Here is a 12,489-nt window from a genome sequence, read left to right on the forward strand (position 1 = left end):
AAGGCCTGTTTCAGCAATTGCCGTTAACGCTACGAGTATGTGACAGATAACGGTATCCAAAGGATAAAAGTTAAGGATGTATTATTCTTTTTCACGATCGAATTCCACTTTATTTACCAAAAAATTGTAATTTACAATTTGAGGCGAGTCAGGTCCTGTTCTACCTCCTACAGTTTAAGTTTATTTGTAACTTATGTGCAGGAACCTTATCCACAGCCGGTAAAACATGCCCTTACAAATTCTTATGTTATATCTAACATATTAAAAAAATATATTTGTAAAAGGTAAGGTTAACAGTTAAGGAAAATTATTCGAAAAAATCAACTCGTTTCGAAAGATATTGTGAGATATTTCACTGGAACAAATTGATATAGGTACAAAAACTTAACAAAAGTACTAACTAACCTTTGGTCTCGGGTTTCCAGTGAAGGGCACGGTGATCTTGATTTCCTCGCCAGCGATGACGGTGATGTCCCGCAGGCTGAGGTCACTAGTGATGCGAGGCGCGTTGGGCGGTGCGCATGCGCGGATGGTGTCCGAGCTCTGTGACCACGGGCCCTGACCCGCCGCGTTAACGGCTGACACACGGAACTCATACTCATGATTTTCAATAAGGCCTGACACCTTGTAAGTTGTGTCTGGAATGTGTGCATGGGACGCCTTCGTCCATTTGTCCTCGGTGATCAGCCTCTTTTCGAGAATGTAGCCCGTGATGGGCGATCCTCCGTCATTGCGAGGCTTCGTCCAAGTAACAGTAATCGAGGATTCTGTTGTTTCGACGGAGCGAGGCGCGCCGGGTGCGCCAGGCGGATCGAATGGATGTCTCGCTCTGATCGGTTCTGTGGTCTGTGCGGGTTCAGATTGGCCATATTGATTCTCGGCCATCACCCTGAATTCGTAGCTCTTTCCTACGGTCAAGTTCTTCACCCGGAGGAACGGTGTCGTGACGTAACCGGAAACTTTGGTCCAATTAGGCGTGCGAGCTTCACGCTTTTCAACGACGTAGTTCGTGATCTCGCCACCACCATTATCTTTCGGTGGGTTCCAGTACAATGTGAGTGCTTCACCCTCAAATTCATCAGCACGTAAGTTCTCTGGTTTTCCAGGTCTGTCGAGCACGCGTACATTGATAGTAGCAGTGTCGTATCCAGACGGGTTACGCAACTGCAAACGATATTGTCCGCCGTCTGTCCTCTTTGCATTCTTAACAACAAGAGACGCAGATTCTGGTGTGATTTTCTGGAATATTCTGGAATCTCCTTCAACGTCAAGCAATTTATCATCCGCAAACCAAGATGCCGTAGGTTGTGGGAAACCGGTATACGGAACATGAATAGAAAAGTCCTCGCCAGCGCGTACTGTAATATCGCGAACACCACCGAGGTCCATGCAAGGTTTGTTTGGCTGTTCAGCGATCGTAATATCGCCTGTTGGTTTGCTTGGTTCAGATTGTCCAACATCATTAACAGCAATAACTCTGAATTGGTACACATCGCCTTCTTTAAGTTTTGGTACAGTGTGTACAAGATTTGGTATTGGTACGTCATTAACATCTTTCCAGTCTTTGTCTCCCTTGCCCTTTTGCTGAATAATATAACCCTTGATCTTAGCGCCACCATCACTCTTGGGTGGTCTCCAGGACAACGTGACGGAGTCCTTTGTAATTCTGTCCGCTTTGGGTGCTTCTGGTGGACTTGGTTTGTGTCGTTGAGTTTGCGCAACGATAGGTTCAGTAGGCTTACTGGGTTTACCAGGTCCAGCTTCATTGACTGCAATGACACGGAACTCATAGCGGTTGCCCTCACGTAGGTCTTGGACCGTGTAGCAAGTATTTGGCGTAGGATAGTTGTTAACCTTAACCCAATCGCCTCCGCGTTCTCTCTTCTCAACATAGTATCCAGTAATAGGTTTGCCACCGCAATTTGTTGGTGGCTGCCATTCAAGTGAGCAGCTGTTGGCACTGTAGCCAGTGATTTTAGGTGTGTCTGGCGCATCTGGTGGATCGAACGGCAGTTTAGCAACAATTGGCTTGCTTTCCAAGGGTTCAGAAAGGCCATATAAGTTTTCAGCGCGAACTCTAAATACGTATTTCTTACCTTCAGTCAAGTTCTTGACGGTGAATGAGCATTTTGGACAGAACCCTGCGACTGTTCGCCAGTCATTAACACCAAACTCAGCTACTTCAACAACGTAACCAGTAATCTCACTACCACCGTCATCAGTCGGTGGCTGCCATGTTAGGCTCATGGATTCATGGGTAACAGGCGTGCAAACCAATGGGCCTTTAGGCATTCCAGGCTTATCAACGACAATAACTTCGATGTCGGCCGAATCTTTTCCATGATCATTACTTGCTGTAATTGTATATTTACCTGCATCTTCCCTTGTAGATTTTTCAATGCTAAGTCTGGTTTCATCAGCTTTAGTTTCGGCAGATATCCTATATGAGGGCGCGACAGGAATCGTTCCCTTGGTCCACGTTATAGTTGGTGTTGGAGCACCAGTTATTGGAATGTTTATGTTTATCGGTTCACCAGCCCTGACTTTAATCTTGCGACCGATAAGACCGTCTAACCACAGTTTCGGTTTCTCTTTCATTGGTTTGGCAATAATAACGTTCGATGGATCTGAAGGCTGTCCAGCTCCAGCTGCGTTGATGGCAGATACTCTGTATTCATATTGATGACCTTCTTGAACTCTGTCATCAGTATACTCATTGAATCGAACAGGTTCTCTGTTCACTTTGATCCATCTGCCTGTGGCCTTGTCTCTTCTTTCAACGTCGTAACCAAGAATATTAGATCCACCATTTGAAATAGGCGAAGACCATTTAATTTTAATGTGATCCTTATCCGCAGATACGAGTTCTGGTTTTCCAGGTTTACCAGGTGCAGTGTACTGATTCTTGGCTATGACTGGCTTGTCTGTAACCAAAGGTTCAGAACGACCTTGTAAATTCTCAGCAAATACTCTGAATTCATATTTCGTGCCTTCAGAAAGTCGTGGCACAGTTGCGTGGTTGTTTTTAGGATTAACGTAAGTGACGGCAGGCACCCATCCACCACCATGAGTAAGATCTCGTTTCTCGATAACATAACCAGTAATTTCACTGCCACCATTATCTTTAGGTGGTTTCCACGACAAAGTTACAGATTGAGCAGTGATTTCTTCATATTCGAACGGTGGTTGCGGTGGTCCCGGTACATCTAATACAATTACGTCAAAGCTACCTTCATCTGAACCAGAATCGTTCTTTAGCGACAAGTGGTATTTACCAGCATCTGATCTCTTGCAATTAACAGTGTGAACTATTGTGTGATGACCGACTGAAGTAACAGTCGTTCTTTCATTAGTTACGACTGGTTTACCATCGCAAGTCCATTTGACTTCAGGTATTGGTTCTCCAATAAAATCGATATCACAATGGAAGATAAGACCAGCCTTGATACGAATTTCTTTAAGAGGTGTAATAATCTTTGGTGCAACAAATCTGTCCTTTGCTGTAATAATGTCTGATGGTTCACTTGGTTCAGACTGTCCAGCCTGGTTGACAGCGATAACACGGAACTCATAATCTTGACCTTCAACTAAGTCAGGAATAGTTGCATTAGTTTTACCAGGTGGCACATGGGCAGCATTAACCCAGTATGGACTTCCCTTTTCCTTCTTTTGAACAATATATCCAGAGATAGGAGCGCCACCATCAGATTTAGGTGGAGTCCATTTAAGGTCGACATGGTTCTTACTCCAATCGGTCGCCTCTGGCTTACCAGGAGCCGAAGGTTCATCAAATTCGTTCTTCGCAATAATTGCACGGTCTAATTCTAAGGGTTCTGATTGTCCGATTGCGTTGACTGCACTTACTCTAAACAGGTATTCTTTCATATGAATAAGCCTAGTTACTTGGTGTGATAGGAAAGTGCTCATACCAGCATCAGACCAAGTTCCACGGGAAAGATCCATTTTTTCAATGACGTAATGCAAAATTGGTGATCCACCATCATCCAATGGCACTTTCCATGATAGTGAACAGGAATCTTTTGTGACATCCGACACAACCAAAGGTTTCTCAGGTCTCGAAGGTTTATCTAATACAGTGACTGTAGCACTGGCTGAGCATACTCCAAGATCGTTCTTTAGGGTCAATTTATAAACGCCACCGTCAGCACGAACGGAGAATGGAATGTCTAGAATGACCCTATTGTGCAATACTTGAATATCAATTCTGTCTGATGGGTGTACAGGCTTGCCATTAATTTGCCATTCAACTGTTGGTTTAGGAGATGCCTCAACTGGGATCTCATACTGAATTCTTTGTCCTGCTTTAACAGTCTTATCAGCGAGAAGCATTTTGTCAAATGTAGGTGCACAGAATCTAGCTTTAGCCACTTGTGGTGTGGATGCATCAGATGGTTCACCATTTCCTGCCTTGTTGACAGCGATTACCCTAAATTCGTACTCCTCACCTTCTTGAAGTCCAGGAACTGTTGCAGTAGTTTTGTTACCAGGTACGGTAGCAGCAAGTTCCCAAGGCCCATATTTCTTCTTCATCTCGATGATGTATCCAGTAATTGGTGAGCCACCATCCTTCTTTGGTGGTACCCATTCCAGGTCCATATGGTCCTTGTCCCAGTCTTTGACAACTGGTGTTCCAGGTTTGTCGGGGGTGCCGTAAGGGTCCTTTGCGGTGATAGGCTCTTGACCGACGAGCGGTTGCGACTCACCGTGCTTGTTGACAGCACGAACCCTGAAGTTATAATCGTGACCTTCAATGAGGTGATCAATCCGAATATTACAGCCTTGGACTTCACCAGCTGGAATCCACCGAAGGTTTTCTTGATCCATTTTTTCAACAACATAATGGCTGATCTCACTACCACCGTCATCTTTAGGTGGCCTCCATCTAAGCGTGCAACCGGATTTCGTAATATCGTCCACACGCAATGGACCTTCTGGCGGAAGTGGGACATCCATAACCAATATTTTGACTGTAGCAGTATCTGTACCATTGATATTCTTGGCCTTGAGAGTGTATGTACCAGTATCAGAACGTTTGGCGTCGATGACTCTGATTTTAGTATTGTTCGCATCATTGATGACCTTGATTCTGTCAGTGTTAAGTACAAGGTTGTCTCCATGAAGCCATTCCTTGGTTGGCGTTGGTTCACCGGCGACTGGGACGTCAAGCTCGAAGTTTTGTCCAACCTTAACTTTAATGTCGAACATGAAGTTCCTATCGATCTTCGGTGCCAAGTTCTTTGGCCTGGCCAGATGCGGGGCAGTTCCGTCACTTGGGATACCTTTACCCGCCTTATTGACGGCACGTACACGGAATTCGTATGTGTTACCTTCGATTAAGTCTGGCACTTTACCAGATGTGACGTCACCTTCAATCTGTAATAGTAAATTAAAGGCAAATTAGTAAATTACGATCAAGTTTCATAGATACCCAGTGTTTTCTTAAATGTAGTTAATCTTACCTGTGCACATTCTTCCCAGTCAGGTGCAAACCTGTCTTTCTTTTCAATGACGTATCCAGTGATCGGTGCTCCACCGTCTGTGTCTGGCCTGGTCCATTCCAATTCAACAAAGTCCCTGTCAAAGTCCTTGATCTTAGGCGTTCCCGGCTTTCCGGCAACGTCGAACGGATTCTTAGCCTCAGTAGCGTGTGGTGTTGTAAGAGGTTCAGATTTACCTTGCCTGGTATGAAGAAAACATAATGTTTTAATAATATATTTCTGTATAGTAAAATGTTTTGTAAAAAAAAGTACCCAAGATAAAATAACAGCTTAGTTTATCTGTACAGTGACTAACCTTATATGACTATATATCATTTATGATGATCTGAAAATATGATAATTCTACTAACAAAGATGTTTTAGTTCTTTACACTTGATTTTTTTTTTAATTTTTTAAAATTTGACTTCTCGTGAATTCATTTTTATCAGAGTTGTATTTTTGCTAATATAATATTAACAATTATAAATCACATATATCATATAAGAATATACATTAAAAAAAAAACTGACCTATTAACAGCACGGACCCTGAACTTGTACTTGTGTCCAGGCTGTAATCCATCTACAGCTAAGTTGGTCTGAGGTCCGTCCGTCTCTCCAGCGGTCACCCATCTGCCCGTGGCTTCATCCATACGCTCCACGATGTATTTCTCTATGGGTTGACCACCATCATCAGCAGGTGGGTTCCATGACAATTTGGCGCCGTTGGCGTGAACGTCGGATACCTGAAAATTTAAAAACACCGTAAGCAAAAATAATGTAGCATAATATTAATGGCAAATTATTGCCAATATTTCTTTCCTTAAAATTTTCGTACTACATTTTGATCATTTGATACTCCAAAATTCTTTTATAATTTTTTGCTATGGTATAAGATTTGACTAACTTATAACATGTAAGTAATAAATATCAATTTATACCTCACACTATAATTTTCAGTTCTTGGTGGTATTCGAGTATAAAAAGTCAGCATAAAATTCGACACCGTTTCATATTATTAATGTTGTACACAAAACAAGTAATATGTTAATTAATTACCTTAAGAGGTCCACCAGGCGGACTGGGTACGCTAAGCACGATGACTTCAACTTCAGCCACATCTTTGCCATTACAATTCTCAGCTGTTATGGTGTATCTTCCACTATCAGCTCGAGTGGCAGCCTTGCATTGAATCTTAGTGTTATAATCTGAGTGTTGGACTTTCATCTCGCCGCCTGACTTAACTTCCCTCTTGCCGAGGTACCATTTAGTTTCTGGCATCGGTTCACCAGTGACCTGTTATAGAACATGTAATTTACAATCAGTATTATCGGATTTTAGTTTCGAGGTTTGATGAGTTAAATTTTTCTTTTTGTTAAAATAATAGAATTAATCCATACGAAGAAAACAAAAGATAACACATCTAATAATCTAATATATAAAAATCTTGTGTCACAATTGTTTGTAGTCGCACTCCTCCCAAATTATCTCGACAGTTTTTAATGAATGTTTTTGAGTATGTTTAGAAGGTATGTCCGTAGGTTAGGTAATTAGGGCTTCCCTTATCCAGAATTATTTTTTAAACTTCACGTGTTATACGATTCGCTATACAGTAAGAACAACGCCTATCAAATCAACTAGTACTATTATAAAAAAAACTCATAACTCAAGAACATTTACAAATAGTAAGCTCCTCTCACCTTAACATCGAAGCCGAACTTCTGTCCGACCTTGATCTTGATGTCAATTAAGTTGGTCCTGTCAATCTTCGGCGCCAGATTTCTGGGTTTAGCGACTATTGGGTGTGTACTGTCGCTTGGAACTCCTGGTCCTGCCTTGTTTACTGCGCGAACGCTGTAAAAAAATTTTTATGGTAAAAAATATTTATCGAGTAATAAGTGTACGTAAACCACATAAAAAAATTTGAGTCTCGTACTTTGAAAGAAGTACGTTTCGTACTTCGAAGAGAGTTTTTTCAAACAATATAAAATAGTTAATATAATATTGACGAGAGAAACGTTTGAGGGTTATGGAATCACGAAGTTGCTATTATTAAATCTCGCCAATTTTTATTATAATAATTAATCAAATTCTAGTCAAGTTCCAGAGTGAAACATAATTGAAAAACAATTTTCAAATTAGAATCTAAAAGAAATAAAAAGCAGAATCTCACCGGAATTCATAAGTTTGTCCTTCGATCAAGTCAGGAACAGTGCATGTGGTCTTATCTGCAGGTACTTCTAGAGCTTTCTCCCAGTTACCGAACTTATCCTTCTTCTCTACAATATAGCCTTCAATGGGAGCCCCACCGTCTGATTGAGGGGGAGCCCATTTGAGGTCCACATGATCTTTGTCCCAGTCTGTGACTGATGGGGTACCTGGCGCTCCTGAGATTGGTAACGAGTAATTAATTTAGTACTTAAGAAAGTAATAATAATAATAAATCTATACTAATATTGTATTATGAAACTGGATTTCTTTGTTAGTATCTTTGAAAATACTAATCTCAAGAAATAGTGGTTAGAATTAAAAAATATATTTTAAGATAGTGCTATAGTTATAGCAAATCATTAAATTATTCAACCAAATACATACCAGGCTCGTCGAATGGATTCTTAGCAACGATCTTCTCCTCAGACACCAGCGGTTCAGACTCCCCTTCTGAGTTGACAGCGGACACACGGAACATGTACTCCTTTCCAGGCGTCAGTCCCGTTACCTCGCAACCTGATAAAATTTTTTTTGTTAACTATGATAAAATGTTTATATTTGCGGAATATTCTAACATAAGTGCTTATGGGCTCAAAGGGAGCTCCCAATCACAAATCAGTTTTTGTAAACGCACAAAGTATAAAAAAGTTTGAAAATCCTTTTTGACAATTTGACAAATCTACTCTACATATGTTGGTCAGTTTTCACACTTTTTCAATTTAAAAAATTTAAAATGTCACTATAATGTCACTCTATAAATCTAAATTACTAACTCTAATTTTCACCTTTGACTATCTTGAAAAACTGGACGTTAGCCGACCTAAAGCCAATTAAAAAAAAAATTGAGGCTTATCAAGGCCCCTTAGCACCGTGTGTACAATATAACGACAAAACGTACTTAAAATTCCTTATATTGTGGGTAGTTTTACAAATGTAATCGTATTTACAAATAAACGCGGTTACCGTAGCCTATGGATGCCTGCAACATCAGAAGCATCGCAAGCACGTTGCTGACCCTATTCCAAATCCCCCCCCCCTCTCAGGAGCTCTGGTCACCTCACTCACCACAGACCCTCACGCAACACTACATGAGAGCAGTATAATTCAGCTGTGATCTTCTGTAAGGTCAAATTATTTCCCCAGTCGGACTGCTCCAGATTTTGCACAGGATATTTCCTGCTATGCCCTACCTTATTATGTGCAGTTATAAATATACTCACGAGGCTCATCAGATCTGGCGCAAGGCACCCAGACACCGGTTTCAGTGTCCAGTTTGTCCACTTGGTAGTATTCGATTGGTGCTCCACCATCGTCTTTTGGTCGCTTCCACTTCAGTGTGCAACCGTCCTTATGAACATCTGAGATCTAGAAATAGATTATTAGAGCTATAAAACGTTAAAAACAATCGTAGTAAAAACGTGTAACTTGGGGTAAAACGTAGTAAACTTGGGGTATTTCAATTAGTTTTTCAAAATACCCATATTATAATTTGCCGAATATTTTGATTCTATAGGATTTACCTCCTTTTACCTAATATCAGAATTACACGAACAGCGAACGAAAAAAACGCAAAAAGGTGGATAGATCATAACGGCCTATTCGCAAAATAACATTAAACACGAGTTTCAAATGAAAATCGCGGTACGTAGAATCAGAAATATTCAATGTCCGTGAACTTTTTCCCAGATATTATACTAAAAACACAATGTATTTATTACTGAGACAAATTTTGAATTTAGAACACGCTAATCAGATCATGAAAATGTTTTATCTTAGTATACCACAGGTTTGACTATAAAAAGAAACAAACCTGAATTGGTCCTTCAGGCTTGTTGGGCTTATCAGTGACCAAGACATTGATGGTCACGGTGTCTTTTCCACTGGAATTGACTGCAGTGACTGTGTACTCTCCAGTGTCGTCTCTTCGTACTGGACGTACTACCAACTTCGTGAAGTAGTCCGGACTGTCGATTGTGACCGCCTTGGACGGTCGGAGTGGCATGTTTTGATATCTGATAAATTAAATGAAGGTTTTTTTAGCACAGATGTTTCTAGTAGTAAACCGTGAATATGTTGCGTACTTAAAATTATAAATAAAGGAAATATATATGGTGGAGATAGTCAAGAGTCAGTAGGACGAAAAAGAAAGTTTGTGGTTGAGAAGGAGGTTGGCAGCACTGTCAGACAAATTCAAGTAAGATGGCGAAACAACGACATGTCACACGATTGAGGAAAATATTTGTGAAAATCATTTAAATGAAGAATATGACAGGTACTTTTTTATTATTTGATTATAGTTAAAATAACGCAGTTTTCGACATTTTTTTTAAATTTTCAAAATATAGGTAACTCAAATTTTTTTTCTTATCTTCAAATAAAATAACACCTACCTCCATTCTACCGCTGGGGCTGGTTCTCCAGTGATAGCAGCCTCCAGCTTCAAGGTAGATCCAGCAGACAATGTAACATCCCGAAGGTGTCTTCTGTCGATCTTCGGTGCCAGGAATCTAGGCTTGGCGATGAATGTCTTACTGGCATCTGAGGGCTTGCTCTGACCGGCTTTGTTCACAGCGATCACGCGGAACTGATATTCGTTTCCTTCGATTAAACTGTGGGAAGAGAATCAGAGATTAATATATATGTAGATATGGCTTATAATTTTGATTAGCCAGAATGTAAAAACAGTTACTACTTAGACATGTCGAAAATACCCAAAAATGTATCTAAAAATATTTCGGCTCCGTAATATTTTTCTTTTAGATGTCTCATCTAAGTAATCAGTATAATAGAAAAGTTTAATAAGTGTTTTTTTTGTACGAAAGACAGTTTACAACCATAAAAAATAAGGTACCCATTAACAGTAGCAGCAGGCACAGGCGTGTGGGTCTCCACTGCCTTTTCCCATAGGGGACTGTACTTGTCCTTCTTCTCAATGATATAACCAATGACGGGTGACCCGCCATCCGATACAGGCGCTTCCCATTTGAGGTCACAGTGAGTAGCCGACCAGTCGTCTGGTACGGGGGTCGACGGCGCGTCTGGGACGGCTGGGGAAGTATTATGATGATTAGTTGAGATTTTACTTGGTATATGTACCTACTTATGTTCACTTAACATGAAAAAGCAAACAAACAGCAAAAAAAATCCCTTAAGTACCACCAAGAATGTTAAGCCACTTTTGTGACTAAATTATTATAATTATTATTATTATTTACCTAAATAGATATTTAAACTAAGATAATGTACTTACTGAAGGGATCTTTGGCGACAATAGAACCAAATGTTTCAAGTGGTTCCGATTCGCCTTCCTTGTTGACCGCCTTTACACGGAACTTGTATTCGTGACCGGGGATCAAGCCATCGACCTGTTTTTATATTACATTATTTTAAATATACTTCAATTATTAATAATGTGCTTTGTGGAAGAATAGTTAATATACGAAAATGTAACGATCAAATTAAAATGTCGTGTTTAATCGTTTAGACAAAAACTATAGAGTTTGTAACTTTGATTTTACAGCTAAGCTCTTGGTTTATGTGGTGACAGGTAGTTATTTATATTTGATTTTCTTTCTTGGAACCAATCTAAAAAGCAAGCCATCTGACTCGAAAACAAAATAATTAATGAACAAAGTATGGATTTCGAAAATATTTTTTACGAAAACGTAGTTGTTCCGTTCAAAAACAACTAAATTTTTCCCTGTTTACTGAAGATCGTTAAAAGTGACATTTTATTTATATAATATTAGGCCACCAACCTCCATTTCTGGAACGTTGCCGATGGTCTTTCCAACTGGCATCCAAGCACCAGTTTCCGGGTCATATTTCTCAACGACATAAGCCTCAATTGGCTCTCCACCATCATCCTTGGGTCTCTTCCACTTAAGCGTGCAACCGTCTTTGTGGATATCTGATACTTCCAGTGGCCCTTCTGGTTTGTCAGGTTTGGCTGGAGAGTAATGGACGTTTTAGAAAAAAATCTGCACAAAAATTCATGCGGGTGATTCTGATTTTAATATGATATTTTAGATATAACGTTTGTGTAAATTGTCTTGCCAGCAAAACACAGCCTTTTCTGGGTATGAAAGACAAAATCATAAGTAAAACTGAAAGTTTGTGAAGATAGTCTGTCTAGCTTTGCAGTGAAATATTGAAGTTAATTTTGATGGTGAATAAATTTAAGCCCATCTTTTTTGGAATTGAAAGCATTGACAAGCAAGTCTACTGCAATATAGTATCAATAACGTAAATTTTTAGTCATCTTGAAAGTTACACCGTCAGCTAACGGTGTTGTTTCTAGTTAAACAATCGTTGTTACGTTTAATAACAATGAAACTGTAAATTTTATCTTATATACCTTTTTTTGCACCCATGCTACTGTGAATAGAGGATGATGTTTCTTGCAATACAATTTGTTTCAATTTTATCCTTTCCTGCATTACAACCTTCTAAACATGATATAAATAAACGAGTACTCACAAGTAACTGTGATCTCTAACTCAGCGGTGTCCTGTCCATACTTGTTGGTAGCTGTTATCTTGTACGTGCCCGAGTCCTTACGACGTGGGCTCGAGTGTTGGTACTTGCTTAGGTAAGGCACGTTCACCACTGAACAAAAATACATCAATTAAGATATAAAATCATCATCATCATTACAGCCTATACAGTCCACTGCTGGACATAGGCCTCCACAAGTTTACGCCAAAAATAACGTGAACTCATGTGTTTTGCCCATAGTCACCACGCTGGGCAGGCGGGTTGGTGACCGCAGTACTGGCTT

The 12,489-nt window shown here is 40.1% G+C and overlaps 1 protein-coding gene across 1 annotated transcript in view; it reads right to left on the reverse strand.

Moving 5' to 3' along the window:
* Positions 1 to 12,489, reverse strand: part of LOC123666551 (twitchin) — a 119,457-nt gene that overhangs the window by 34,296 nt on the left and 72,672 nt on the right. Inside the window, 14 exon segments of the mRNA XM_045600665.1 lie at positions 406 to 5,394; positions 5,481 to 5,700; positions 6,030 to 6,244; positions 6,558 to 6,794; positions 7,199 to 7,352; positions 7,672 to 7,885; positions 8,094 to 8,225; positions 8,930 to 9,074; positions 9,520 to 9,721; positions 10,100 to 10,318; positions 10,561 to 10,756; positions 10,960 to 11,074; positions 11,468 to 11,658; positions 12,189 to 12,317. Coding sequence (XP_045456621.1) covers positions 406 to 5,394; positions 5,481 to 5,700; positions 6,030 to 6,244; positions 6,558 to 6,794; positions 7,199 to 7,352; positions 7,672 to 7,885; positions 8,094 to 8,225; positions 8,930 to 9,074; positions 9,520 to 9,721; positions 10,100 to 10,318; positions 10,561 to 10,756; positions 10,960 to 11,074; positions 11,468 to 11,658; positions 12,189 to 12,317 — 7,358 coding nt within the window.

The sequence above is a fragment of the Melitaea cinxia genome, chromosome 26, assembly GCF_905220565.1.
Source record: "Melitaea cinxia chromosome 26, ilMelCinx1.1, whole genome shotgun sequence".
NCBI classification, from domain to species: Eukaryota; Metazoa; Arthropoda; class Insecta; order Lepidoptera; family Nymphalidae; genus Melitaea; species Melitaea cinxia.